Raw genomic sequence first — 26,751 nt, 5'->3', positions numbered from 1 at the left:
AGGTAAGGAGGAGGAGCTTGAATTGTATATATCTGATCGGAAGCCAATGAAGTGATTTGAGGAGAGGGGTGTTATGAGTATATCGGTTCTGGCGGAATATAAGACGTGCAGCAGCGTTCTGAACGGATTGAAGGGGGGATAGATGGCTGATTGGGAGGCCGGTGAGGAGCAAGTTGCAGTAATCAAGGCGAGAGGTAATGAGAGCGTGGATGAGAGTTCTGGTGGTGTGCTCAGAGAGGAAAGGGCGAATTTTGCTGATGTTGAAGAGGAAGAAGCGACAGGTCTTGGCAGTCTGTTGGATATGCGCAGAGAAGGAGAGGTCTTTATCCCCCTGAGTTCTTCAATGTCCTTTTCCTTCTCAAGTTCAGTCTTGCTCCTTTGCGTACTTGCTTATCAGTTCCACTAGACATTTGCTTCGCCTTGCTCGTGTTTTCAAAAGGGTTTAGCTCTCCTGAACCCACATTGTGAGGATGCCAGCTTCCAGTAGGGGCTCCTTCAACTCCCACTGGTTTCCTACCCGTCCCACCAATTCCATTTTGATTTCTTGGATTAATACATTTTCCGCCTCCCCCCTCCCCCACCCCCACCCCCGGTTAGGTCATTCCGTGATGATTAATGGGTTGATATATTAAATTTTGTTAACATCAGCTGTTTATTTGCAGAAATGTGTGTTGAACCTAAGAGTAGCCATAGTGGGTCAGACCGATGGTCCATGTAGCCCAGTCTCCTGCTTCCAACAGTGGCCAATCCAGGTGACAAGTATCTGGCAGAAACCCAAAGCACTTGTTCCCAAAGAGTTCACCATGTAAAACAGTGTTTCCCCAAGTCCAGTCCTGGAGTATCAGGTTTTCAGGATATCCATAATGAATATGCATAAACTTGATTTGCATACATTGCCTCCATTATTTGCAAATCTTTCATGCATATTCATTGTGGATATCCTGAAAACCTGACTGGCAAGCAGGGCCCTCGAGAGACTGAGCCAGGCCTCTCCCCCTGGACTGCAAAAATTGTGTGTGTGTGTGGGGGGGCACATTTTGCCCCACCTCCCTGCCCCCCATCGCAACTCCACATACCTTGGCTGGCGGGGGGGTCCTCAAGCCCTGCCAGCAGAAGGCCTTCCTCCAGGGCTGTTCTCCGCCACATTGCCTGCCCTGCAGCTGCTTTTCCCCTCATGTTGCACATGCGGTGGAGAACAGCGCTGGAGGAAGGCTTCTGCTGGCGGGGATTGGGGACCCCGCCAGCCAAACCAGAGGCCCCTAATGGGGGCCCGGTGTCGGAGTTTTCTCTCTCCTGCTCCTGTCAGGACATGATCACCCGGGTCCCATCAGGAGCAGGAGAGAGACAGACCCCAGCACCAGGCCCTCGATGGAGGCCGGGCCCGGAGGAATCTTGCCCCTCCTGCCCTCCCCCCCCTCGGCAGCCTTGCTGACAAGGGATAGATACTCCAGGACCAGACTTGGGGAAACACTGATCTAAAGAAACCAGAGCAACCTCTAGGAATGACAAAGAAATAACTGCAGTTCTGATGTTAATTAAACCGATAGCAAAACATACTTTTATCTTGCAAAACAGATGCTGTTGATGAGATGCAAATGAAGCACATATTAGTGAAGTAGGCATGTTTAATGCAGACAGTAATGCATAAACTTGACTGGATAAAAGTTTTGCGCTAATGCGTCTGTGTCATTGTTTGTTTCAGTAGCAGGTAATGAGCTACTTTTCCTATGCTGACCTTCATTAATTACTCATTAGCATAGATTTTTTTATTGACAGTAATGTAAGGTAATTTCTGCATGTTTATTTATAATATATTTATACATTTGTACCCCGCGCTTTCCCACTCAAAGCAGGTTCAATGCGGCTTACGTAGTAATTGGGATGACAAAGTATTGGTGGAGAGAAATAAGTTGAGTATTATCGGAGTAATAAAAGAAATAGGAATGAAGAAATACAGGGATGAGGGGAGTAGGAGAAGTACGAGCAAGGGTAAGTGAGCGATTGGAGGGGTAGATGAGGGATTAGCTCTGTTGACCTGTTTTAAGGCTTGTAATACCTTCAACACTGTGTAGGACCTTGTCCCTTAACCTCTGGAATCTATAAGGCAGGGGAGTAGCCAGACCTCGACGGGAGGGGGGGGCAGAGCCCAAGATGGGGGGGCAAATTTTGGCCCGCCTCCCCACTGCCGCCCTCCTACCACCACTTCCGACCCCCCCCCCCAAGGCCGCTATCGCCTCCCCGCCGCTACTCCCCCCACTGCCACTGCGAAGGTAGCTTGGCTGGCGGGGGTCCCCACCCCCCACCAGCTAAAGCATTTGCCCCGCGCTGGTCTCACATTGCCTGGCACCCTGTCCTGTTTTCAGTCGCTGTGCACGCTCGTTTTAATATAACACGTAATAAAATGTAACGTAATATAATATATCATTTATATTCCGCTAACTCCCTTAAATGGATTGAAGCAGATTACAAAACAGTAACTGTTTCCAAAAAAACCCTAAAAGATTACATTAAATACCTTTTAAACAGAAATGTCTTTTCAGGGCCCAGATCGTAAAAGTCTGCCCAGCATTGCACATACCCCTCAAGTCCAGGAGTTGCTGTCGAAGCCCACTCCAGCCTGTCTAGCCATAATCAGGGCACAGGCCATAGACACTGGCCTTATTTCCCAGTTACTGGAGTTACTGTCTAAGCAGCGTGGCATTTGGAGTGGAGGTTAGTGGAGCAGGTTGTAGACTTGGAGAACTGGGTTCAATTCCCACTGCTGCCTGATGGTTGGCAGTAGGTTGAGATCCTGGGGAACCAGGTTCAATTCCCTCTGCAGCTCCATGTGACCTTGGGCAAGTCACCTAACCCTAGGGTTACCATATATCCGGATTTACCCGGACGGGTTTTGCCAATCTACCTGTTTGTCCGGATTTCTGGACAAACGGGCAGGCTGGGGGGCCTGCCAGCCTGCCCGTTTGTCCAGAAATCCAACAAACGGGCAGATTGCTAGCCTCCCCTCCCCTTAGTTACTACTGCCCTGGTGGTCTAGTGATCTCTTCCGCCTTCGGGGGGGGGGGGGGGTGGCGGGGTGTGTGGTGGGGGAGGAACATGTCTCCTCCTTTTTGGGGGACACAATATGGTAACCCTACCTAACCCTCCATTGCCCCAGGTACAGTAGTACAATGTACTATTTAGGTTGTGAGCTCTCTAGGGACAGACCCGGTACCTGTAGAATGAAACTGTAAACCACTTAGGTCTAAGCAGTATGTAAGTACTGAAATGAATTGTTTGATATTGACCAAAAGTTATTATCATGTGAAAGCTATTGAATAACCTGCATGAAGTGAATTGCTGTTATCATTCCAGTTACACAAAAACCCCTCCAGAAGCCCACCAGTGCAATCTGGTTTTGCTGTTTGCAGTCTAAGCAGAGACACTAGACTGAACCAGCCTCCTGTTTTAAAGGGTCCCTTTCCAAAATAGGCTGAGGCACACTGTCTGGGTGGTGAGTGGGAAACCATCATGGCTGAGGCTTGCTCTGTTGTTACCCCTTCTGTGAAGACCTGGAGAAGAGAGGGGGAGAGGGGAGAACACGTAAGAATTAACAATTATTATTACAACACAGAGACCTCAAAAGAAGAGACCCCGGAAGGGCCAGAGGCTCATGTACAGCACCTTAAAAATCTGTCAGTATCCTGGCTTCCCATAGACCGGTACAGATAGGCTCACTTTTGTCTTTTGACTCCTAAAGGTAAAAAGTCAGTTGATGCGGAATTTTGTTTGCACCTGTTGATCTAGAGACTTGTATTCTAATGTTCTAGAGCAGGGGTTCTCAGCCCATGGACACACCCAGCCAATCAGGTTTTCAGGATACCCACAATGAATATGCATGAGATTGTATGCAAGTCTGTCTCATGCATATTTATTGTGGATATCTTGAAAACCAGTCTGGCTTCCTGAGGACTGGGTTGAGAACCTCTGCTGTAGACACCAACCAACATGTCTTCCTGTGCTACAAGGAGGTGGGGACATGGGGTTTCAAATTCAAACACCCCCCCCCCCCCCTGGCCCACTCTCATATAAGGTCTCTCTGGGTTCTGTAGTGTTGTTTAGCTAACTAAGGCCACTAGGTGGCACTTTAAGGACACTCTGGATAGTAAATTGCCTGAATGATAGTCGGGCACTCGACCTAGTCTGGAACTGATCATTCCGGTTAGCCTTTTCCAGTGTAGTTTTGAAATCCACCTTCAACTGTGAAATTTAATAAGCGCATTCAGATTGTATTCTCTCTTCTAGGCAATACTGCCAGGTGGCAGGGGCAGAAATGTATCACTTCTACCAGGCCTTTAGCTGCAGTTTGACGTTCGTTGCAAGCCAATGCTTCTAAAGTATAAAACAAAAAGATTTTCGAGAGTAATGTAGTCAAAGTCATTTGTTATGCAGGAATCTTGTTTTGCACACTCAACGTTCAGAGTGTATCAATGCTTTTTAGACCTCCTTACATTTTCTTCTCACAAATAAACCCTCATCTTCTCTATGAGGTGTCAGGTGCTGTGTCCATTGCACTTCTTCAAAGAGACAACACTTGCTTTCCAGTGCCATCACGCTTGTCTAGGGGACATGCTCGGGTTGGGTCAGGGAGTTCTCAGGCATCACGTCATCACCTTACTCTAGAGAGGATTGTAGAGAAAGCTTTTAAAAGGCTGGAAGCGGTGCAAAGAAAAGCTACAAAAATGGTATGGGATTTGCGTTGCAAACCGTACGAGGAGAGACTTGCCGACCTGAACATGTATACCTTGGAGGAAAGGAGAAACAAGTGTGACATGATACAGACGTTCAAATATTTGAAATGTATTAATCCGTAAACAAACCTTTTCTGGAGGTGGGAAGGTGGTAGAACTAGAGGACATGAATTGAGGTTGAAGGGGGGCAGATTCTGGAGTAATGTCAGGAAGTATTTTTTCATAGAGAGGGTGGTGGATACGTGGAATGCCCTCCCGCGGAAGGTGGTGGAGATGAAAACGGTAATGGAATTCAAACGTGCGTGGGATAAACACAAAGGAATCCTGTTTAGAAGGAATGGATCCACGGAATCTTAGCGGAGATTGGGTGGCGACGCCGGTAATTGGGAAACAAAATGGGAGATGGGCAGACTTCTACGGTCTACGCCCTGATCATGACTGAATAGATATGGATGGGCTGGAGTGTACATTTTAAGGGGCTTCGATGATAGCTTCAGAACTTTTAGTACAAGAAGAGTGCTGGGCAGACTTCTACGGTCTGTGCCCTGAGAGAGGCAAGGACAAATCAAACTCGAGTATAAAGTATCACATACCATGTAAATGAGTTTATCTTGTCGGGCAGACTGGATGGACCGTACAGGTCTTTATCGGCCATCATTTACAATGTTAAGGTAACCACAGAATGCAATAGGACAGAAATAATGGCTATTTCAAAAATTATGTATATTTTTGTACATTTAAGTGGACTTACATGGCAACCACAGTATTTAATAATAGTGTGGGACACTGGGAGGGGAATTCTGAAAAGGTTGCTAAAATGTAGGTGCTACGATGCTGTTTTACTCCCATATTCATGGAGGCAGGGGTGCAGTGTTTTGTATATTTAATATGAATGTTATTTGAATTTATTGCATTGTCGGTGTAATAGATAGCACTGTGTACTGGGGCTCCCCCCCCCCCTATGTAATTTGCAGTATCCTGTGATTGACTCCTTGTGAGCTCTCCCTATTGACTCATAGTTCCAAGCTAGGGTCAGCCCTTTCTCTCTACACCTGCGGGCTGTGTGAGAGAGCCCAGTCTTCCTTACATGCCTTTGTGATCAGGAGCTGTTGTAGGGGGGTTGATCTCTCCTTAATCTACTGTAATTCCAGCAAGATTTTTCACCATTTATTTTCCCTGAGTTCCTCTCCCTCATTTCCTTTGAGAGCCAGCTGGGCTGAGGTTCTTCTGGCCATCTCCTTACCTCTGGGGTGGCTAGATACAGACATGTGCAGAAAGCAACAATTCTCTTCTAAGCAATTGAACTATACATTGGGTTTTCTTTGTTTATTATGAGTACTACAATAAAGCTTCTACTTGGGGATGGTTTAGCTGGCTGTCTAGCTACACTATACTTTGCCTAGAACAGCACAAATGCTGTGCACTAAGGGCTAGATTCAGTAAATGGCGCTGAAAAAAATTGGCACTAAGCACTATAAAGGGCGCTGCAAGATGAGCACACTACAGCACAAGTCCAAAAGTCCAGACCACTTGGAGATTGGATCAGTCCGTATCTTCCAAGTACTCAGGCAGTATTTTAAAAATTCAAATTTAAGGTCCTCCCACCATGACTATGCCTTACCTCCCCCCCCCCTACACACAGTCTGGCGCTTCTCCCTCCCCTCCCAGCCCTACCCATGGTGCTCTCTCTCTGTCTTTCCCCCATTTAGCATTGCTAGGGTTACCATATGTCTGGATTTACCCGGACATGTCCTCTTTTTGAGGGCATGTCCAGGCAACCGGATGGGTTTTGCCAATCTGCCCGTTTGTCCAGAAATCCGGACAAACGGGCAGATTGCTAGCCTCCCCTCCCCTTATTTACTAGAGCCCTGGTGGTCTAGTGACCTCTTCCGCCTTCGGGACAGGAAAGAGCCCCCTCTTTTCTGCCCGGAGCGCTGCCCTGTTGCTGTTCCTTCCTGTTGCTGTTCCTTGGAGCCAATTCAAAATGGCTGCCGAGAGTTGAAGTGACCTCGCGAGACTTCAACTCTCGGCGGCCATTTTGACTTGGCGCTGAGGATCAGCAACAGGAAGGATGCATGCAAGGCAATGCTCCGGGCAGGAAAGAGGGGGCTCTTTCATGCCCCAAAGAGGTCACTAGACCACCAGGGCAGTAGTAAGGGGAGGGGGGTGACGGGGAGGGAGGGTGACGGGGTGTGTGACAGGGGGGAGGGGAAAATGTGACAGGGGGCGGAATGAGGGTGTAACAGGGGGCGGAGCGAGGGTGTGACAGGGGTCGGATTGGGTGTGAAAGGGGGCGGGGCAGGGCGGGTGTGTAGTGGGGGTGGGGCATGTGTCCTCCTTTTAGGGGGACAAAATATGGTAACCCTATGCCAGACTATGCATGGTGGGGGGGGGGGGGAAGAAGCTGTGCATGGTTAAACACATTAGATAGAGTCTAGATTCTCAAGCAGTCTGGATTGCGCAATTTTAAAGGTTCTGGATTTTCAGGTGGTCTGGATTTCTGACATCTGGATTTTTGGTCTTGTACTGTATATAGATTAGGGCTTAGAGCCAATTCTCATTCTTAAATTTGAGTGCTAGAATTTACACATAAGAACATAAGAATAGCCATACTAGGTCAGACCAATGGTTCATCTAGCCCAGTATCCTGCTTCTAACAGTGAACAATCCAGGTCACAAGTACCTGACAGAAATCCAATTAGTTCACAAGAACACAAGGGAAAAAGACAAATGCTCCTAAATGGAAAGTTTAAAAACAGCAAAAGGAGTATCCAAACTGAGCAAAAGTGGTGAAAGCATCTAGGACTGTACAAACAGAACTGCCCAACAAAACGTAGTAAACTAAATCCAGATAAGAGGCATCATAAAGCAAACAAGACGTCTATGTGATCCCCTACAGCGCACAGCTATTCCAGATCTGCAGCACCTCATACATACTAATCTTTTGCCTCCTATGCTGGGATTAACCGTTTAATCTTTATTTATATAACTAGTAAAAAGGCCCGTTTCTGGAACGAATGAAACGGACGCTAGCAAGGTTTTCCTGGGAGTGTGTATGTTTGAGAGAGAGAGCCAGAGTGAATGTGCGGGTGTGTGACAGTGTGTGTGTGTGAGAATGAGAGTGTGTGACAGGGCCCCCTCCCCTGTTCCTAATGCCCCTCACCCCGTTCCCTCCCCTCCTTTTCCTCCTCCTTCCCACACTTTGGGTTCCTTAAGGCTTTCAAAAGTCTATGTACCCCCGTGGCCCTAACGCCCAGTATCCGGATACCCCACCGCTTTCCTCCTCACCCCTCCCCCGATGTAATACTTTCACGTCCTTCATTTTTTTTTTAAAGTGTCCTATCTACCCTGTGTACAAATGCCCGGCATTCAGATTGTGTTCCTCTCCTAAATTTTCATTTCTTTCATTCATTCACAACTCCCCTCCCCCTTCTCCAGTTTAACACTTTCGTTTCCTTCAGTCTTTTAAAACTCTCCTATCTACCCTGTGTCCTAATGGCCAGGATTCAGATTGTTTTCCTTTTCCAAATGTTCAGAACTCCCCCCTCCCCCCATTTAACACTTTTGGTTCCTTCAGTCTTTTAAAACTCTCCTATCAACCCTGTGTCCTAATGGCCAGCACTCAGATTGTTTTGCTTTGCCAAATTGTCTGTCACTGAGGTCAGTGCTTGCTTGCCTGCCTAGCAGACCACTTCTGGCAGGCACGGTCCCAAGCACATCCTGTTGGAGGTGAGAATTATTATATAGGATAAACAGAAACATTTATGGGGAACAAAAACTTTAGAAACAAATTAATACTCATTTAAAATCAGCACCCCCAGTATTTAACTGACGCCCAAAAGGGCACATCACTGAAGGTAAGCAGATCTCCTGACGCCCACGACAAGAAGGAACATGGTGTTTCGGTTCCACAGAACCTGCCTCTGGGGTGATTTTAAACCAGGTCGCTGAACAAACTTCAAGCCGCGGAGTTGCCGGCTGAATGGTAAAAGCAGTTAGCTTAGCGGGGTTTTAAAAAAAGGTTTGGCTAATTTCTTAAAAGAAAAGTCCATAAGCCATTATTAAGACGGACTTGGGAAAATCCACTGCTGATTTCTAGGATAAGCAGCATAAAATCTGTTTTACTGTTCTGGGATCTTGCCAGGTACTTGTGATCTGGATTGGCCACGGTTGGAAAGAGGATACTGGGCTTGATGGATGTTCAGTCTGTCCCAGTATGGCAACCTTAACAGATATTTTTTCTGTTGTAATTTAAAATAAGACATCCTTCGTTTCATTAAAATCCCCCCAAAAGTTGAAGGATATCATTAAAGTAACTTTGAGTTTGTGTGTAATGTTTGCTGGATGTAGCAAAGACTGATTTGTCATTACAGGCTGATCAGACATCTGAGATAGAACTCCATCGACCCTTGAAGAAAATGCCAACACAGACAGAAGAGAGCAGCCCGTCCAGAAAGGTAAGACGAGCCCTGTTTGAAAGCCACGCTGTGTGGTTAGGGATGGGTGAAGCCAGGCCTGATTTTTTAACATATTTATTTAGATTTTGCTCACACCTATTTCAGTAGTAGCTCAAGGTGAGTTACATTCAGGTACTCTGGATATTTCTCTGTCCCAGGAGGGCTCACAATCTAAGTCTGTACCTGAGGCAATGGAGGGTTAAGTGACTTGCCCAAGATCACAAGGAGCAGCAGCGGGATTTGAACCGGCCACCTCTGGATTGCAATACCGGTGCTCTAACCACTTGGCCACTCCTCCACTATAGCAACATTCCATGTAGAATCTCAAATAGTAGCAACAGAATCTCAAATAGTAACAACATTCCATGTAGAATCTCAGATAATAGCAACATTCCATGTAGAATCTCAGATAGAAGCAACAGAATCTCAACTAGTTTATTTAGATTTTTCAGTAGTAGCTCAAGGTGAGTTACATTCAGGTACTCTGGATATTTCTCTGTCCCAGGAGGACTCACAATCTAAGTTTGTACCTGAGGCAATGGAGGGTTGAGTGACTTGCCCAAGATCACAAGGAGCAACCAGCCACCTCTGGATTGCAAGACCAGTGCTCTAACCACTGGGCCACTCCTCCACTCCATAGGTCTTTCAAGTCCTCTAGAATCAATAATGACACTGTTTGCCAACCCAAAATGTAGGAGTGCAAAGCCCATCATGCCCGCAGCAATTAGAAGAACAGCTGAGTTGTCTAGATCAGAGCTTCCCAAATTGTGGGGCAGGACCAAAAATGGAGCCAGAAAACCCTCAATGCGGGGGAGAGGGATTTGCATCCGGGGTTGGCTTTCCATAGGTGCATCATTATTCTGCATATCTGGGGTCATTCCACAGTTTTATTTGGTTGTGATCATCAGGGCCGCCAAGAGGAGGGGGGTGTGGGGGAGGGTAAGACCCAGCCTACAAGGAGGGCCCAGAACCAGTGATCAAAAGAGACTGCTCTGCCGGCTATAGCTCTTTTTTCCTGCCACGTCCCGCCTTGGAGGAACAGGAAGTTGAGTCACAGGAGGCGGGATGCGGCAGGACGAAGGACCTGTAGCCAGCAGAGCACTCTCTCTCATTTGGTGCTGCAGGAGGGGGGTGGTGGCAGTGGTGCAGCGGCCAGAGGTGTAGCTAGGTGGGTCGCCAGGCCCCCCAAATGAATGCATCATTTGGATAGTAGCTAAATGCCACCAATGTAATGGATACATTTAAGCCCCACCTCCAAAACTCTCCTGGTCCCTCCTTTAACTACATGGATAAATTTTGGACAAACACTGATTTGTTAATCTGAAATCTGTTTTCAACAAAAGACACGTATGCAGTCAGCACCCACCTCACAAATGTTGTCTTGTGTTTCCTCAAGACTTTGTTCTTACTATAAAGATTTATATAGCATAATTACAAAAACTCCCTGGGTAACCTCATGGAGATGCACCAGCCTACTTGTCAGACCTGATAGACTTACCACGCAGGAATGGCAAAAGATCATCCCGCACATTCCTTGATCTGCACTTCCCTAACTGCAAAGGTCTAAAATACAAAGTAATGCACGCGTCAAACTTCACCTACTTAAGCACACAGTTATGGAACGCACTGCCGCGCAACTTAAAAATGACCTACGAACTAACGAACTTCCGCAAACTACTGAAGACCCATCTCTTCAGCAAGGCTTATCACAAAGATCAACCAATGTGAATATACATAACTCCTCCACACATAGTTAGAAATGTCTTATAATATCTGCTTGTCATACTATAGGGTGGTGGACTTTGGTCCTGGGGAACTGAGTTCCATTCCCACTTCAGGCACAGGCAGCTCCTTGTGACTCTGGGCAAGTCACTTAACCCTCCATTGCCTCCATGTAAGCCGCATTGAGCCTGCCATGAGTGGGAAAGTGCAGGGTACAAATGTAACAAAAATAAATAGATACTATTGGAGATTCTACATGGAATGTTGCTACTATTGGAGATTCTACATGGAATGTTGCTATTCCACTAGCAACATTTCATGTAGAAGGCTGCGCAGGCTTCTGTTTCTGTGAGTCTGAGTTCAATTCCCACTTCAGGCACAGGCAGCTCCTTGTGACTCTGGGCAAGTCACTTAACCCTCCATTGCCCCATGTAAGCCGCATTGAGCCTGCCATGAGTGGGAAAGCGCGGGGTACAAATGTAACAAAAATAAATAGATACTATTGGAGATTCTACATGGAATGTTGCTACTATTGGACATTCTACATGGAATGTTGCTACTATTGGAGGTTCTACATGGAATGTTGCTCTTCCACTAGCAACATTCCATGTAGAAGGCTGCGCAGGCTTCTGTTTCTGTGAGTCTGACGTCAGACTCACAGAAGCAGAAGCCTGCGCGGCCACATTGGTGATCTGCAAGGGCCGACTTCTACATGGAATGTTGCTAGTGGAATAGCAACATTCCATGTAGAATGTCAAATAGTAGCAACAGTGGAGGAGTGGCCTAGTGGTTAGGGTGGTGGACTTTGATCCTGGGGAACTGAGGAACTGAGTTCCATTCCCACTTCAGGCACAGGCAGCTCCTTGTGACTCTGGGCAAGTCACTTAACCCTCCATTGCCCCATGTAAGCCACATTGGGCCTGCCATGAGTGGGAAAGCGCAGGGTACAAATGTAACAAAAATAAAATAGATACTATTGGAGATTCTACATGGAATGTTGCTACTATTGGAGATTCTACATGGAATGTTGCTATTCCACTAGCAACATTTCATGTAGAAGGCTGCGCAGGCTTCTGTTTCTGTGAGTCTGACGTCCTGCACGTACGTGCAGGACATCAGACTCACAGAAGCAGAAGCCAGAACGGCCACATTGGTGATCTGCAAGGGCCGACTTCTACATGGAATGTTGCTAGTGGGACTCTGGGCAAGTCACTTAACCCTCCATTGCCCCATGTAAGCCGCATTGAGCCTGCCATGAGTGGGAAAGCGCAGGGTACAAATGTAACAAAAATAAAATAGATACTATTGGAGATTCTACATGGAATGTTGCTACTATTGGACATTCTACATGGAATGTTGCTGTTGCTACTATTGGAGATTCTAGGTGGAATGTTGCTACTATTGAGATTCTGTTGCTACTATTGGAGGTTCTACATGGAATGTTGCTCTTCCACTAGCAACATTCCATGTAGAAGGCTGCGCAGGCTTCTGTTTCTGTGAGTCTGACGTCAGACTCACAGAAGCAGAAGCCTGCGCGGCCACATTGGTGATCTGCAAGGGCCGACTTCTACATGGAATGTTGCTAGTGGAATAGCAACATTCCATGTAGAATGTCAAATAGTAGCAACAGTGGAGGAGTGGCCTAGTGGTTAGGGTGGTGGACTTTGATCCTGGGGAACTGAGGAACTGAGTTCCATTTCCACTTCAGGCACAGGCAGCTCCTTGTGACTCTGGGCAAGTCACTTAACCCTCCATTGCCCCATGTAAGCCACATTGGGCCTGCCATGAGTGGGAAAGCGCAGGGTACAAATGTAACAAAAATAAAATAGATACTATTGGAGATTCTACATGGAATGTTGCTACTATTGGAGATTCTACATGGAATGTTGCTGTTGCTACTATTGGAGATTCTAGGTGGAATGTTGCTACTATTGAGATTCTGTTGCTACTATTGGAGATTCTACATGGAATGTTGCTATTCCACTAGCAACATTCCATGTAGAAGGCTGCGCAGGCTTCTGTTTCTGTGAGTCTGACGTCCTGCAGGACGTCAGACTCACAGAAGCAGAAGCCTGCGCGGCCACATTGGTGATCTGCAAGGGACGACTTCTACATGGAATGTTGCTAGTGGAATAGCAACATTCCATGTAGAATCTCAAATAGTAGCAACAGTGGAGGAGTGGCCTAGCGGTTAGGGTGGTAGACTTTGGTCCTGGGGAGCTGAGTTCAATTCCCACTTCAGGCACAGGCAGCTCCTTGTGACTCTGGGCAAGTCACTTAACCCTCCATTGCCCCATGTAAGCCGCATTGAGCCTGCCATGAGTGGGAAAGTGTGGGGTACAAATGTAATAAAAATAAATTATCATGTTACCAAAAATTTTCTGTAACACTAAATGCCTATTTTTCTATTATATTTCAACTATCCATGATATATTGTAAGCCACATTGAGCCTGCAAAGAGGTGGGAAAATGTGGGATACAAATGCAATAAATAAATAAATAACCATCCTGAAATCTTCATCACGGCAGTGTGTGGAAGGGAGTCGGGTCTGTGCATCATTTACCCCCGTATCTTATGGGAAGATGCACCAGCAGAAGCACACTCTAAAGTCACATGCAAGGCTGGGACACATTTACGTCTTTTTGATGTTCTATCATTAATTGAGTACTAAAGGGTTTAGCATTTACGTGGTTTTTTTTTTCAGAATAAAAGAACGGCACATTTCTCGAGGTTTTAGCTTTTTAAAAGAATCCCTCTAACCTTGCTGGTGTTTGCTGAATAACGGGCCAACCTCAGCCAGCACGAGTTCATTTAGAGCTGCAATTGTTTTCTTACGTTATGGCGGGATGTTGACAGGTTGATTACAGTGAGTCTGCTACTCTATTTAAGTCTTTATTGCATGGAAGTTTGAATAAAACCACAATATTAGTGATAAGGTGGTTATTCACACTTTGTTTACTTTCTCACATTGTAGTCATGAGTGCCTAATGTCTGGTTTTGCTCATTTTCATACTTTGTGAAAGAGCACCCGAGGTAGTCTATTTTTGGTATGGAGAAATGAGATGATTATGTTGAACTATATATATATACTAGTAAAAAAGCCCCGTTTCTGATACAAATGAAACGGGGGCTAGCAAGGTTTTCTTCTGTGGGCATGTGGGAATGTGTGTGTCCCTGCCCTCTGCTCTCTCTCCCTTCCCCTGTGCTGTCTGTCCTCTCTGTCCCCTCCCCCCTCGGAGTCGAGTCCTTCAGTGTTAAGTTTCCTGCTGTGCTGTGTTTGTGTTACAGAGATAGTGAGGGCTTCTGCCCTCTCTCCCCTCCCCCCTCTGAGTCCTTCACTGTTACAGAGAGATCGATTTGGTTTTGTGCTTTGCTGTGTTTTCCTTCACTGTTTGTGTTACAGAGAGAGCGAGGGCGGGGCAGACAGTCATGGGGAAACTGGATATCTCTCCCCCTTCACACTTCCGGCTGGAGGCTTCATTTAGAACGTTGGTGGTGCCTTTTATATATAGAGATATAGTTTTTTTAAAAATAGATATTTCAATAAGTGTTGTGAAATGTTCTTTGGTTTGGAAGTGATCTTGACTAGAGGGTGTTGTTTTTGGGTGAGTGGGCGCTCAGAGGATGAGCAGGGGTGAACCCAGGCCATGAAATCTGGTAGGTCAGTATTTAGCATTATTCTACCAGGCAGGAGAGGTTAAATAGGGCTGTTTTAACCAGGGAGGGCTGCTGGATATCAGCTCTGACTGTCGTGGCACTATTTGGAGGTCCAGGACAATGTTCCATCTAAGTGGAGCGCATGAGCGATTGCTCATACATTTTAGGAGCATTGCTGACAGGTTTTACATGATTGCTCACAAAAATGTTTGTTTTTTTCTGCTATATACAGAAATGCATTGCTAATACTGGCGCTCAAAAATTGTTGATTTTTAAAACTTATTGCTCAGACAAAAAAACATTTGAACACACCAGGCCACTCCTTAGAGGAAACATTGGTCCAGGGGTGGAGTGAAGGTGGACCTGGAAGTCCTCCAGGCACAACGGATATTCAGTGTCGGTGCCCGATAACTAACCAGGCGAGCAGGATCACAGAAATAGTGGTCCTAATTGTGCCCAGTTATCTGAATACTGGCACTGAATATTGGCCATAAGACCATAAGAGTAGCCATACTGGGTCAGACCAATGATCCATCAAGCCCAGTATCCTGTTTCCAACAGTGTCCAATCCAGGTCACTACTACCGCTACTTATCATTTCTATAGCGCTACTAGATGTACACAGCGCTGTACACGGGACAGTCCCGATAGAATGCTAAAGAGTAGCAAGATTCCAGAATCCCAAAGAATAGCCGAATTCCAGAATCCCAAAGAGTAGCAAGATTCCAGAATCCCAAAGAGTAGCAAGAGTCCAGAATTCCAAAGAGCAAGATTCCAGAATCCCAAAGAGTAGCAAGATTCCAGAATCCCAAAGAGTAGCAAGATTCTAGAATCCCAAAGAATAACAAGATTCCATGCTATTGAATCCAGAGACAAGCAGTTGCTTCCCCATGTCTATCTTAGTAGCACACTATGGACTTTTCCTCTAGACCCACATAATTTCCAACAGCCATGAAATTTCCAGACACTCGGTTCCAGTACCTGGTTTAGATCCTGCATCAAATATCTGGCTCTAATTCAACCAGAGGCAGTCGGCATTTATAAAACGTTGACCGCTGTGTACTAAAAGGGAGCAGGGTTTTAGGACTCTCTTTTCTACTTCGAGCCCTGAATTGAGGCTGGGGGAGAGGAACTGAGAGCTTGTTCTTATGCTCATGAAAATGAATCTCCCAAATCTGATTTTCACTTTTTGTGTGTGTGTGTTGTCTTAATATTTTCACATTCAGTTCAATTTCCTACCTAGTAAATTATAAAAGCAAACTACTGCCGTATTGGTTTCTTTCATTTCCTGTGTGCAGGAGGTTCCACGCACCCAACTTCCACCCAAGCCAATCCGAAGGAAGTTTCACCCTGATACTCGGACCATAGACAGCCAGGAGCTCTCGCCCACCGTCAGCATCACTTCTTCGGCGATTGCAGCTAGACCACAGCTGCCTGTCCACAGGTAGGGAGATGCCAAGAGGGTGAACCGTGATGGCCACTGGTGCCACACTTCAGTCAGAGGTATTGCCACAGGTGGGCCTAGAGGGGCTCCGGCCCCTCCAGTTCCCCTCCCCCCTCCCCAAGCACAGTCATTGCAAATTACCATGGCTGGTGGGGATCCCAGTGCCCCCTTCTGCAGAAACTTTCATGAGCCGTGGCTGCCTCCAGTGTGTGGCTATCATGGTGCCCATGATAATAATAATTATTTTTTTGTTACATTTGTACCCTGCGCTTTCCCACTCATGGCAGGCTCAATGCGGCTTACATGGGGCAATGGAGGGTTAAGTGACTTGCCCAGAGTCACAAGGAGCTGCCTGTGCCTGAAGTGGGAATCGAACTCAGTTCCTCAGGACCAAAGTCCACCACCTTAACCACTAGGCCACTCCTCATACGTGGCACATCCCATTTATTACCTTCCAAGATTGTAAATGGGGCTTGCCACCTGTAATGTTTTAATTGGTGGCATAGCCATGGGGGGGGGGGGCCTCAGGGGCTAGGGCCCCCTCACCTTCAGCTCAGGCCCCCCCCTCTGCTTTAATGGCTGGCAGGGATACCAAACCCCCAAAAGAAGCACCAGGAGCCTTCAAATTCAGGACATAATTTCTTTATTCATGTAACTTAGATATCAATTCTTTTCAACAATGTCCCAACACGGGCCGTGTTTCGGCACACAGCGCCAGCATCAGGGGTCAAATAAGTGTGACATCTAAGAAGACGTGCAACTTTCTCCTTTCTGAAGAAGACAAGTTGGAGGTGTAGTCCCGCTCAATACCATTAAAATATGCTTAATCGCTAAGCAGAATTCGAGCACAGGCGATCTCATCTTGTCTAAGTTCCATGAATAAAGAAATTTGTGTGCCGATTGTGAAGGTTTCTGGTGCTTCTTTTTGCTATTTGAACTTTGCTCTGTACTTTGGACCCTCTCGGTGCTGTTTCAGGGATACCAAACCCCACCAGCCGAAGAGGTCACCTGTGCGAGTCCCACTCCCGCCTGTGCCGTCCGAGCAGCAGTGAAGTCAGCAGGCGCACTTCAGCCTCTGACGCTGGCTCCCTCGTGCAGGCTTAGTTAGATCAGTGACTGAACTGAGCATGCGTGGGAGCGCAGACACTGGCGGCTGAAGTATGCAGCCGACTTGAGCGCTGCGTTGGCAGCAGGGGCAGGACTCACGGAGGAGATCATGTTGGCTGGCGGGAGTGGGGTGGGGAGAGAATCACTAGCCCCCCTCAGTTCACCTTTGGGCCTCTCCCAAAATGTACTTCTGGCTACACCCCTGGTTTTAATGCACATGCAGCGCCGGTGTGCAGCAGGGAAGGAAGGTAGAGTGGTGAGGAGTAACGTCAGGGGCATAGCCAGAATTTTCATTTTGGGTGGGCCCAGAGTTTGGATGCGTGGGCCTTCCAAAATCCCCCCTCCTTTGTCATGCATTTTTCTCCGCTCCCAGATCCAGCATTCCCCCCCTCCCCGAGGCATAGGAGCCAACTTTAGAATTATTAGGGGTGCCCAGCATCTCCCCTCTCTCTGAAACTACCCCCATACCTCAGTACTTTTGACAGCAGCGATGTACTTCCACTGCCTGGCCAGCCCTGCAGGCTTCCCTCTGCTGCGTCCTGCCAGGGAGGAAACAGGAAGTGATGTCAGTGAGGGCAGAGCAAAGGGAAGCCTCTTAATCCTAGTATTTTTGGAAAGAGTACACAAGCGATTCACATTTACCCATTCCACTCTACTCAGTATTTTTTAGACCTCTATCATATCTTCCCTCAGCCGTCTTTTCTCCAAGATGAAGAGCCCTAACCACTTTAGCCTTTCCTCAAAGGGAAGTTGTCCCATCCCCTTTGTTAGTATCGTATAAAATACAGGGCACAAGAATGAGTGTTGCTGGTCATATCTTCCTTTGAAATCCTACAGATGGCAGGGGGGCAGATGGCTTTATTCTGATTTGGTGTTCAAATTCTCCTTTAATTTTCTTTTTCTTAATGTAACAATGAAAGAAGTTTTGATTTTGAATAATTTCACCTGGCTCCGCCCTTTCTGCCTCGCCTCACTCCATGCCTGGAATAAACTCCCTGAGCCCATACGTCAGGCCCCCCCCTCCCTGCCCATCTTCAAAGCCCTGCTCAAAGCCCACCTCTTCAATGTCGCCTTCGGCACCTAACCACTTTACCTCTATTCAGGAAATCTAGACTGCCCCCACTTGACACTTGACATTTCGCATTTTAGATTGTAAGCTCTTTTGAGCAGGGACTGTCCTTCTTTGTTAAACTGTACAGCGCTGCGTAACCCCAGTAGCGCTCTAGAAATGTTAAGTAGTAGTAGTAGTAGTTTCTCAGTAATTCTTTTCTCCTTCTGTTCGATGAGATTTGCGCCTTCCCTTGAGTTGAATCTCTCTTTTTTTCTTTTTTTTTTTGACTCTTGCTCAGGCACAGGACAGGTGTTTCGTCTGAAGGTGTTGACCTGCCATTAAGCTGATTTTGTGTTTTTCTCTCTCTCTGGCAGACAGTCCTCCAAACAGAAGAGGGCCATTCAGACAGCGATTCGGAAAAACAAAGAGGCCAATGCCGTGTTGGCCAGGTTGAACAGCGAACTGCAGCAACAGCTCAAGGTGAGGAAAGTGCCAAAAGTGTAAATTACAAGGTTGGGGAGGGGAGGGGGGGGGGGGCGCGGCTTTCCATCAATTGCTGAAAATCCTGTTTCTCTTTGTAGATGAAGCTACCAGACCTTTCTCAGGCTCCTTGGCCCAGGGATCTTTTTTTTCAAGGAATTACACTTGAATAGAAAGTGTTAAAACTAGTATTTAAACTTACAGGAAAAATATAACAAAAACTACTTCACTTGGAATCCTGTGCAGTAGGAATGGATCCTCAGAAGCTTAGCCGAAATTGGGTGGCGCGGAGCAGGTGGGGGAAGAGAGGTCGGTGGTTGGGAGGCGAGGACAGTGGAGGGCAGACTTATACGGTCTGTGCCAGAGCCGGTGATGGGAGGCGGGACTGGTGGTTGGGAGGCGGGAAATACTGCTGGGCAGACTTGTACGGTCTGTGCCCTGAAAAAGGCAGGTACAAATCAAGGTAAGGTATACACAAAAAAGTGGCACAGTGGGAGGCGGGACTGGTGGTTGGGAGGCGGGGATAGTGCTGGGCAGACTTATACAGTCTGTGCCAGAGCCGATGGTGGGAGGCGGGGATAGTGCTGGGCAGACTTATACGGTCTGTGCCCTGAAAAAGACAGGTACAAATCAAGGTAAGGTATAACAAAAAGTAGCACACATGAGTTTATCTTGTTGGGCAGACTGGATGGACCGTGCAGGTCTTTTTCTGCCGTCTACTATGTTACTTGTTTCAACACTCAAGTCCACATTATAAGGGGGAGATATCCATTACACTGGAGGTAATATAGAAAAGAATATTTAACCTTAAGAATTCAGCATCTAGGAGAGAGTGGGCAAATGTAACATAGATTATTTATTGCATTTGTATCCCACATTATCCCAACTTTTTGCGGGCTCAATGTGGCTTACAATTCATTGTGGATATGGGAAATAGTTAGTTCCTTATGCTCTTTTAGAGGTTACAAAAGTTGTTAAATGAGATGGATCTGTGAAGACAAACTTTTATGCATTGTAAATTACAATGCACGGGGAAATCTAAGATAAAATGTGCCTGCCAGCCGCAAAATTTCTGGTTTCAATATTAAGAATTGTTTGCGTTTCTTTTGAGTATCCTTCGAAACATCCGGAAATACCGATATCGTACATAGTAACATATACATAGTAGATGACGGCAGAAAAAGACCTGCACGGTCCATCCAGTCTGCCCAACAAGATAAACTCGTATGTGCTACTTTTTGTGTATACCTCACCTTGATTTGCATCTGTCATTTTCAGGGCACAGACTGTAGAAGTCTGCCCAGAACTAGCCCCGCCTCCCAACCACCAGCCCCGCCTCCCACCACTGGTTCTGGCACAGACCGTGTAAGTCTGCCCAGCACTATCCCCGCCTCCCACCACCGGCTCCGCCACCCAATCTCCGCTAAGCTTCTGAGGATCCATTCCTTCTGAACAGGATTCCTTTATGTTTATCCCACGCATTTTTGAATTCCGTTACCGTTTTCATCTCCACCACCTCCCGCGGGAGGGCATTCCAAGCATCCACCACTCTCTCCATGAAAAAATCCCCAAAACAATTTGTGCTTACTTTTAAAGAACATTCTAAGCAGCCATTGTTTATCTGGCAGTAAAGCCATCACGGCTACCAATGCTGCCGCGGCGGCTTGTTCTGTATCTGATGTTTCGAGGAAATTTGTAACACCTTGTTGTGGTGGTGGATCACGTAGTTTCTGAGGTACATAATAAACTTGAGTAAATGGTGGTAAGTTAGTCTCTGGAATCTCAAGAACTTCTTTAAGGTACCGTTTGAACATTTCTATCAGACTTATCATCTTTACTCTTGGAAAATTTATAAATCTTAGATTATATCTTCTCATATGATTTTCATATATTTCCACTTTGTTCCTTAGGTTTGATATGTCCTTCAACATAATAGTTTGCATATTACTACTTCTACTGCTTATCACTTCTATAGCGCTACAAGGCATACGCAGCGCTGTACACCATACATGAAAAGACAGTCCCTGCTCAAAGAGCTCACAATCTAAATATGGAATGTTGCTAGTGGAATAGCAACATTCCATGTAGAATCTCAAATAGTAGCAACAGAATCTCCAATAGTAGCAACATTCCATGTAGAATCTCAAATAGTAGCAACAGAATCTCCAATAGTAGCAACATTCCATGTAGAATCTCAAGTAATAGCAACATTCCAGAATCTCAAATAGTAGCAACATTCCATGTTCCACTGCACTAACCACTAGGCTACTCCTCCACTAGCAACGTTCCATCTAGAAGCCTGCCCTTGCAGATCAGCAATGCGGCCGCGCAGGCTTCTGTTTCTGTGAGTCTGACGTCCTGCACATATCAGACTCAGAGAAACAGAAGCCTGCGCGGCCGCGTTGCTGATCTGCAAGGGCAGGGTTCTACATTACTACTACTACTTATCACTTCTATAGCGCTACAAGACATACGCAGCGCTGTACACCATACATGAAAAGACAGTCCCTGCTCAAAGAGCTCATAATCTAAATAGGACAGGCAAACAGACAGAACAACTAAGAGGTAAGGCAATTAAAGAGAGGTGGGGATAAAAGGGTACAGGGCAAGTGAGTAGTGGTTAGGAGACAAAAGCAGAGTCAAAGAGGTGGGCTTTTAGCCTGGATTTGAAAACGGCCAAAGACGGGGCTAGACGTACAGGCTCGGGAAGTCTATTCCAGGCGTGAGGTGCAGCGAGATAAAAGGAACGGAGTCTGGAATTAGCAGTAGAGGAGAAGGGGACGGACAAGAGAGATTTATCCACAGAACGGAGTACCCGAGGGGGGGGGGGGGCGTAGGGAGAGACAAGAGTGGAATATTACCAAAGTTTATAGTTTTTCCTTCCACAATTTCAATCCTTTCGGTGCATGCTTGTATATCTACTTCATTTTTTTCTACTTTACTTTCAATTTCATTAACTTTTTGGGTTAATGCATTTGTTTTAATAAATGCCGTGCCGTTTGAGCCACCAGATCCGATCCCACAAGTTATCTAAAGTAGAGAGCTGCACGGGAAAGGGGTTTGCGGGAATCCCGGGTTCCCGCGGGACGGAAGCAGGGAAATGTAAGCTACACCTGCACCAGCCTCTCATCCAGTGGCGTAGCTACGTGGGGCCTGAAGGGGCCGGGGCCCCCACAGATTCACCCCAGGACCCCTCTCCCGGCGAACCCGCCCCCGCCGCCGCCTACCTTTACTTTTGCTGGCGGGGGATCCCACTCCCCGCCAGCCGACGTCTTCTCAGTCCTTCCTGCTCTTCAATTTGTTTGCTGACGTCCTGCACGTAATTGTACGTGCAGGACGTCAGACTCAGAGAACAGTTCTGTTCTCAGTTCTGTTCTCTGAGTCTGACGTCCTGCACGTACAATTACGTGCAGGACGTCAGCAAACAAATTGAAGAGCAGGAAGCGACTGAGAAGAAGACGTCGGCTGGCGGGGAGTGGGATCCCCCGCCAGCAAAAGTAAAGGTAGGCTGCAGCGGCGGCGGGTTCGCGGCGGGAGGGGGGACAGCAATGTCGGCGGTGGGGGGGGGCGGCGCCGGGGGGAGGGCTAAAATGTGCCCCCTTCCCCTGGGCTCTGGACCCCTCACCCACGGAAGGCTGGCTACGCCCCTGCTCTCATCTACCGAGTACCAAGTTCTTTGACTGCTGTCTCCTCCTCCTCCTCTTCCTTCTTGCTTTAACAGCACAAATGTGGAAAATTTTCCATTAAGGAGGTGGTAGAGACACAAATGATGATGGAATTCAAAAAGGCATGGGATGAACACAGAGGATCTCTAATTAGAAAATGGAAGTTATAAAAAACCTAACCTTTAGTGGCTGCGTGTGGATGTGTGAAGTAATGCTTAGATGGCGACTCTGGCTGTGATTAACTAGGGCCGACACTGGGCAGACTTGTATGGTCTGTGTCTAATATATGGAAGTCTGGTTTAGGATGGGCTGGAAAGGGCTTAGACAGCAACTTTAGTGGCTGGAACATAAGGACAGTTCTGGACAGAGTTTTACAATCTGTGTCCCACAAATGAGAAGATGCATAGACTGGAGTGGGCTTCAACGACAACTCCAGCACTTGGAACATAAGGATAGGGCCAGATAGACTTCTACGGTCTATGTTCCAGAAACACAAAAGGAAGACCATAATCAAGTATATAATATCACACTCGTTGATTTAATCATGAATTGATAATGAGTGTGACTATTGGGGGCAGACTGGATGGACCATTCAGGTCTTTATTTGCTGTCACTTACTATGTTACAATGAATGCTCTTTGCTCCCGGGCTGATGAGCAGACCTCAGCTCTGACACAGGCATGAGCATCAGATGTCACCTGACCTACTGGCGCCTGTATGTGGTGATCTCTCAGCATGCAGCGCCAGAAAATCAGAGACAAATCTTACCTGTGCACACCAGAGTGTTCCAAGTTTCAGCTTCCATTCCTTCCTTGCCTACAGTGCTGTGGCTCAAATCCAGAGAGAGACTGAGGGAGCTGACTGGAATTTTCTTTTATGTACCATTAAATTCTTACAGTGATGGGTGGGGATGGGTTAACTTCTTGCGGGGATGGGTGGGGATGGGTTAAATTCTTGCAGGGATGGGTTGGGATGGGTTACATTTTTGCGGGGATGGATGGGGATGGGTAAGATTCTAATGGGGACGGGTGGGGACAGGTAAGATTCCAGCAGGGATGGGCGGGGATGGGTAAGATTTCTGTCCCCGTGCAACTCTCTAATCTAAAGTTACCTTTGACGGTTTCTCTAGAATCCAGGGAGGCAAATTTAAAGCGTCTGTTTCCTCCTCGGTTTCTGTACCTCGTTGACCTGCAGTCGATACCTTCGGAGTGCTCACTTCAGGAAGCGTTGCTCGTCCTCCTGAGTCCCTCTCGAGTTGTTTGCCTTGGGCTTCACTCGAGTCTAGTTCAGGCCCAATCTTCGGAGCCTGGCTGCTCCGTTCCTTCAGAGGGAGAGCTCGGCCGTGTCGGCTGAGGGGGCGGAACTCTCGTGTTGGGGCTCAGAGTAACATATCTAGTCCTGGGAACGCTGAACTCTCCTCCATTGTGCCGGCGTTCCCTAAGGAACCGCTCCCGACCAATCTATCGTGCCCTGGTGTCCTCAAAAAAAACGGTCTATAGGACCTGCAGGTACTGGGGCCGGCGTTGGGGAAGCTCGGACCGCTGCCTTGCCCCTTCTCTTCGGCATTTCACTTAGCAAGAAACGAGGTCTGCAGCTCACCTAGGTGCGTGCGGCCATCTTGGAATCTCCCCCGGCCCCTGCCTCCATCCTTACCCCAATCTCTCTCGGGATCTGTTTTTGTCTAATTGTTGGGGGAGGGGAAGGGGACAGGAAACGGAGCATTGATCAGAACATGAAATGTCTTTAGTGCGAAGGGCTCTCTCTTATTTTGGCTTTTAAGAGGTTCTTATGTTTCAAACATGGCTTGAGGCACCTACATAGAAGCCTGTCCAGGCAAGGCATGTCCCTGATTGTTTCCTGGAGGCTTCAAAGTCTTCCCATCTGCCTGACTTCTGGGTTGAGCTATTATTTGTAGTTTTTGATTGCATGGCTTTGGACTTTTAGCTAGACCTGTGATTTATTGAGTGATCACTAGGAGAAACACTCCTGCAGGCTTCCAATCAGCAGTCTCTGAAGTGCTGAAGTTGGCTGTCTTTTCCTGAATGCTTGGTTAAGGTGAAGGAGATTGAAACCTACATTTAAAAAAAGTGATGTAAAATCCCTGACAGCCTGCCAGGTGGCTCCTGCTGCTTCTTTGGATCTGGCCTCCTTTTAGGGTTGCCAGATGGAAAAAAATTTCCCCTCCCAAAACCAGCCCCAAACCAGCCCAAAACCGCATAGTCAAACCCCGCCTCCGACGTCGCCGCGGGAAACCCGCAGCCCTGGAAACACTGCTTTTGGGTGGTTGCATCACCATGAGCCTCTATTTTGCAAGTGCCTGGAGATTTTTACACCCCTCTCTCTTCTCTCCCCCCCCCCACCCCCATAGCTAATCTCACCCAGATGTAGTGACTGTCCTTAGCATGGAGCTGTGCACCAGGGCTCCACCTGGACCGCTGATCATAAGCCCTGGATCCAGCCATTAGGTGGTGCTGTCGTACACTGACTGGGATGCCCTCCCCTCCCCCCCCCCAAGGGCTATGAAAGCTACTACCACAGCATCCCCGCTTCAGTGAGCCTGGGGAGAGAATGATCTGACCCGGAAATCAGTCTTGGTTCCTTCTGCCTAGCAGTGCACAGTGCTTCTACTACATAGTAACATAGTAGATGACGGCAGAAAAAGACCTGCATGGTCCATCCAGTCTGCCCAAGAAGATAAATTCATATGTGCTACTTTTTTATTTGTACTGTCCTCTTCAGGGCACAGACCCTATAAGTCTGGCCAGCCCTAACCCCGCCTCCCAACCACCAACCCCTCCTCCCTCCACCAGCTCTGGCACAGACTGTATAAGTCTGCCCAGCACTATCCTCGCCTCCCAACTACTAGTCCCGCCTCCCACCACCAGCTCTGGCACAGACCCTATAAGTCTGCCCAGCACTATCCCCGCTGCCCAACCACCAACCCCGGCACAAACCGTATAAGTCTGCCCAGCACTATCCCTGCCTCCCACCACCGGCTCTGGCACAGACCGTATAAGTCTGCCCAGCACTATCCCTGCCTCCCACCACCAGCTCTGGCACAGACCCTATAAGTTTGCCCAGCACTATCCCCGCTGCCCAACCACCAACCCCGGCACAAACTGTATAAGTCTGCCCAGCACTAGCCCCGCCTCCCAACCACCAGCTCTGCCACCCATTCTAGGCTAAGCTCCTGAGGATCCATTCCTTCTGCACAGGATTCCTTTATGTTTATCCCACGCATGTTTGAATTCCGTTACCGTTTTCATCTCCACCACCTCCCGCGGGAGGGCATTCCAAGCATCCACCACCCTCTCTGTGAAAAAATACTTCCTGACATTTTTCTTGAGTCCGCCCCCCTTCAATCTCATTTCATGTCCTCTCGTTCTACTGCCTTCCCATCTCCGGAAAAGGTTTGTTTGCGGATTAATACCTTTCAAATAGCCACAACTGTGAGGCACAATTTCAAAGCACTTAGACTTACAAAGTTCCATAGGTTACTATGTAACTTTCTAAATCTAAGCGATTTGAAAATGAGCCCTACGTATCGGGTGAACTTTGTTACCTGCACCATTAACTTTGGTGACTCACCATCCAAGATCGCAATTTCCTAGCAGCCTGGGTCTTTTATTCCGGTTCATGATCAAAGCAAAAGCCATTTGAAGGGTTGCATCGTGTTGCTTTATTTAGATTTATTAATGATAAAGAGATTCGCCAGAGGCTTTGTACAAGAGTGTAGAAATCGGAGCCTTTCAGAGAAGAATCACAGAGGCCAGTGCAAATTAGAAGATCCCAAAGTCATGAAACTCGTGCAAACAAAAACAGATATTGATGTAATTGAGGCAGATTATCAGCCATAGAATCAGGGGTGTAGCCAGGGGGGCCTAGGAGGGCAAGGGTCCACCCACTCTGGACTCAGGCCCACCCATCTGCAGCGCACCCTTACTATGGTTAGTGGAGATCTCCTAACTGAAGACTTACTCCAGTTCTCTGATAAGGCGTCCAGCGGCCTAGACTGCCATGCCACCAAGCTCTTCAGTCAACTGGGCGGCAGTGTTCCTGAGCCCAAGCTGGCAACCTAATACAGGCTCACTTCTTACACATGTGCAAAAGCTGAATACATGTAGGGTTACCATATTTTGTCCCCCCCCCCCCCCCAAAAAAGGAAGACACATGCCTCAACAACACCACGCCCCATTTCACACCCACCACGCCTCCTTTCACACCCTCGCTCCGCCCCTGACACATTTTCCCCTCCCTCCTGTCACATACCCCGTCACTCCCCCTCCCCCCTCCCCTTACCTTACTACTGCCCTGGTGGTCAAGTGATCTCTTCGGGGCAGGAAAGAGCCCTCTCTTTCCTGCCCGGAGTGCTGCCCTGCATGCATCCTTCCTGTTCTTGGCGCCGATTCAAAATGGCCGCCGACAGTTGAAGTCTCGCGAG

The 26,751-nt window shown here is 47.5% G+C and overlaps 1 protein-coding gene across 2 annotated transcripts in view; it reads left to right on the top strand.

The window, feature by feature from the left end:
- REPS2 (RALBP1 associated Eps domain containing 2) overlaps positions 1–26,751 on the top strand; it is a 198,940-nt gene that overhangs the window by 168,524 nt on the left and 3,665 nt on the right. For both annotated transcript variants that reach the window (XM_030202300.1, XM_030202299.1), the window contains exons 17-19: positions 9,101–9,184; positions 15,862–16,007; positions 18,540–18,645. In XM_030202300.1, the coding sequence (XP_030058160.1) occupies positions 9,101–9,184; positions 15,862–16,007; positions 18,540–18,645 (336 nt within the window). The remainder of the gene's footprint in view (positions 1–9,100; positions 9,185–15,861; positions 16,008–18,539; positions 18,646–26,751) is intronic.

This window comes from Microcaecilia unicolor, chromosome 4 (assembly GCF_901765095.1).
Source record: "Microcaecilia unicolor chromosome 4, aMicUni1.1, whole genome shotgun sequence".
Classification (NCBI taxonomy): Eukaryota; Metazoa; Chordata; class Amphibia; order Gymnophiona; family Siphonopidae; genus Microcaecilia; species Microcaecilia unicolor.
This window is presented reverse-complemented; position numbering and strand designations above follow the sequence as displayed.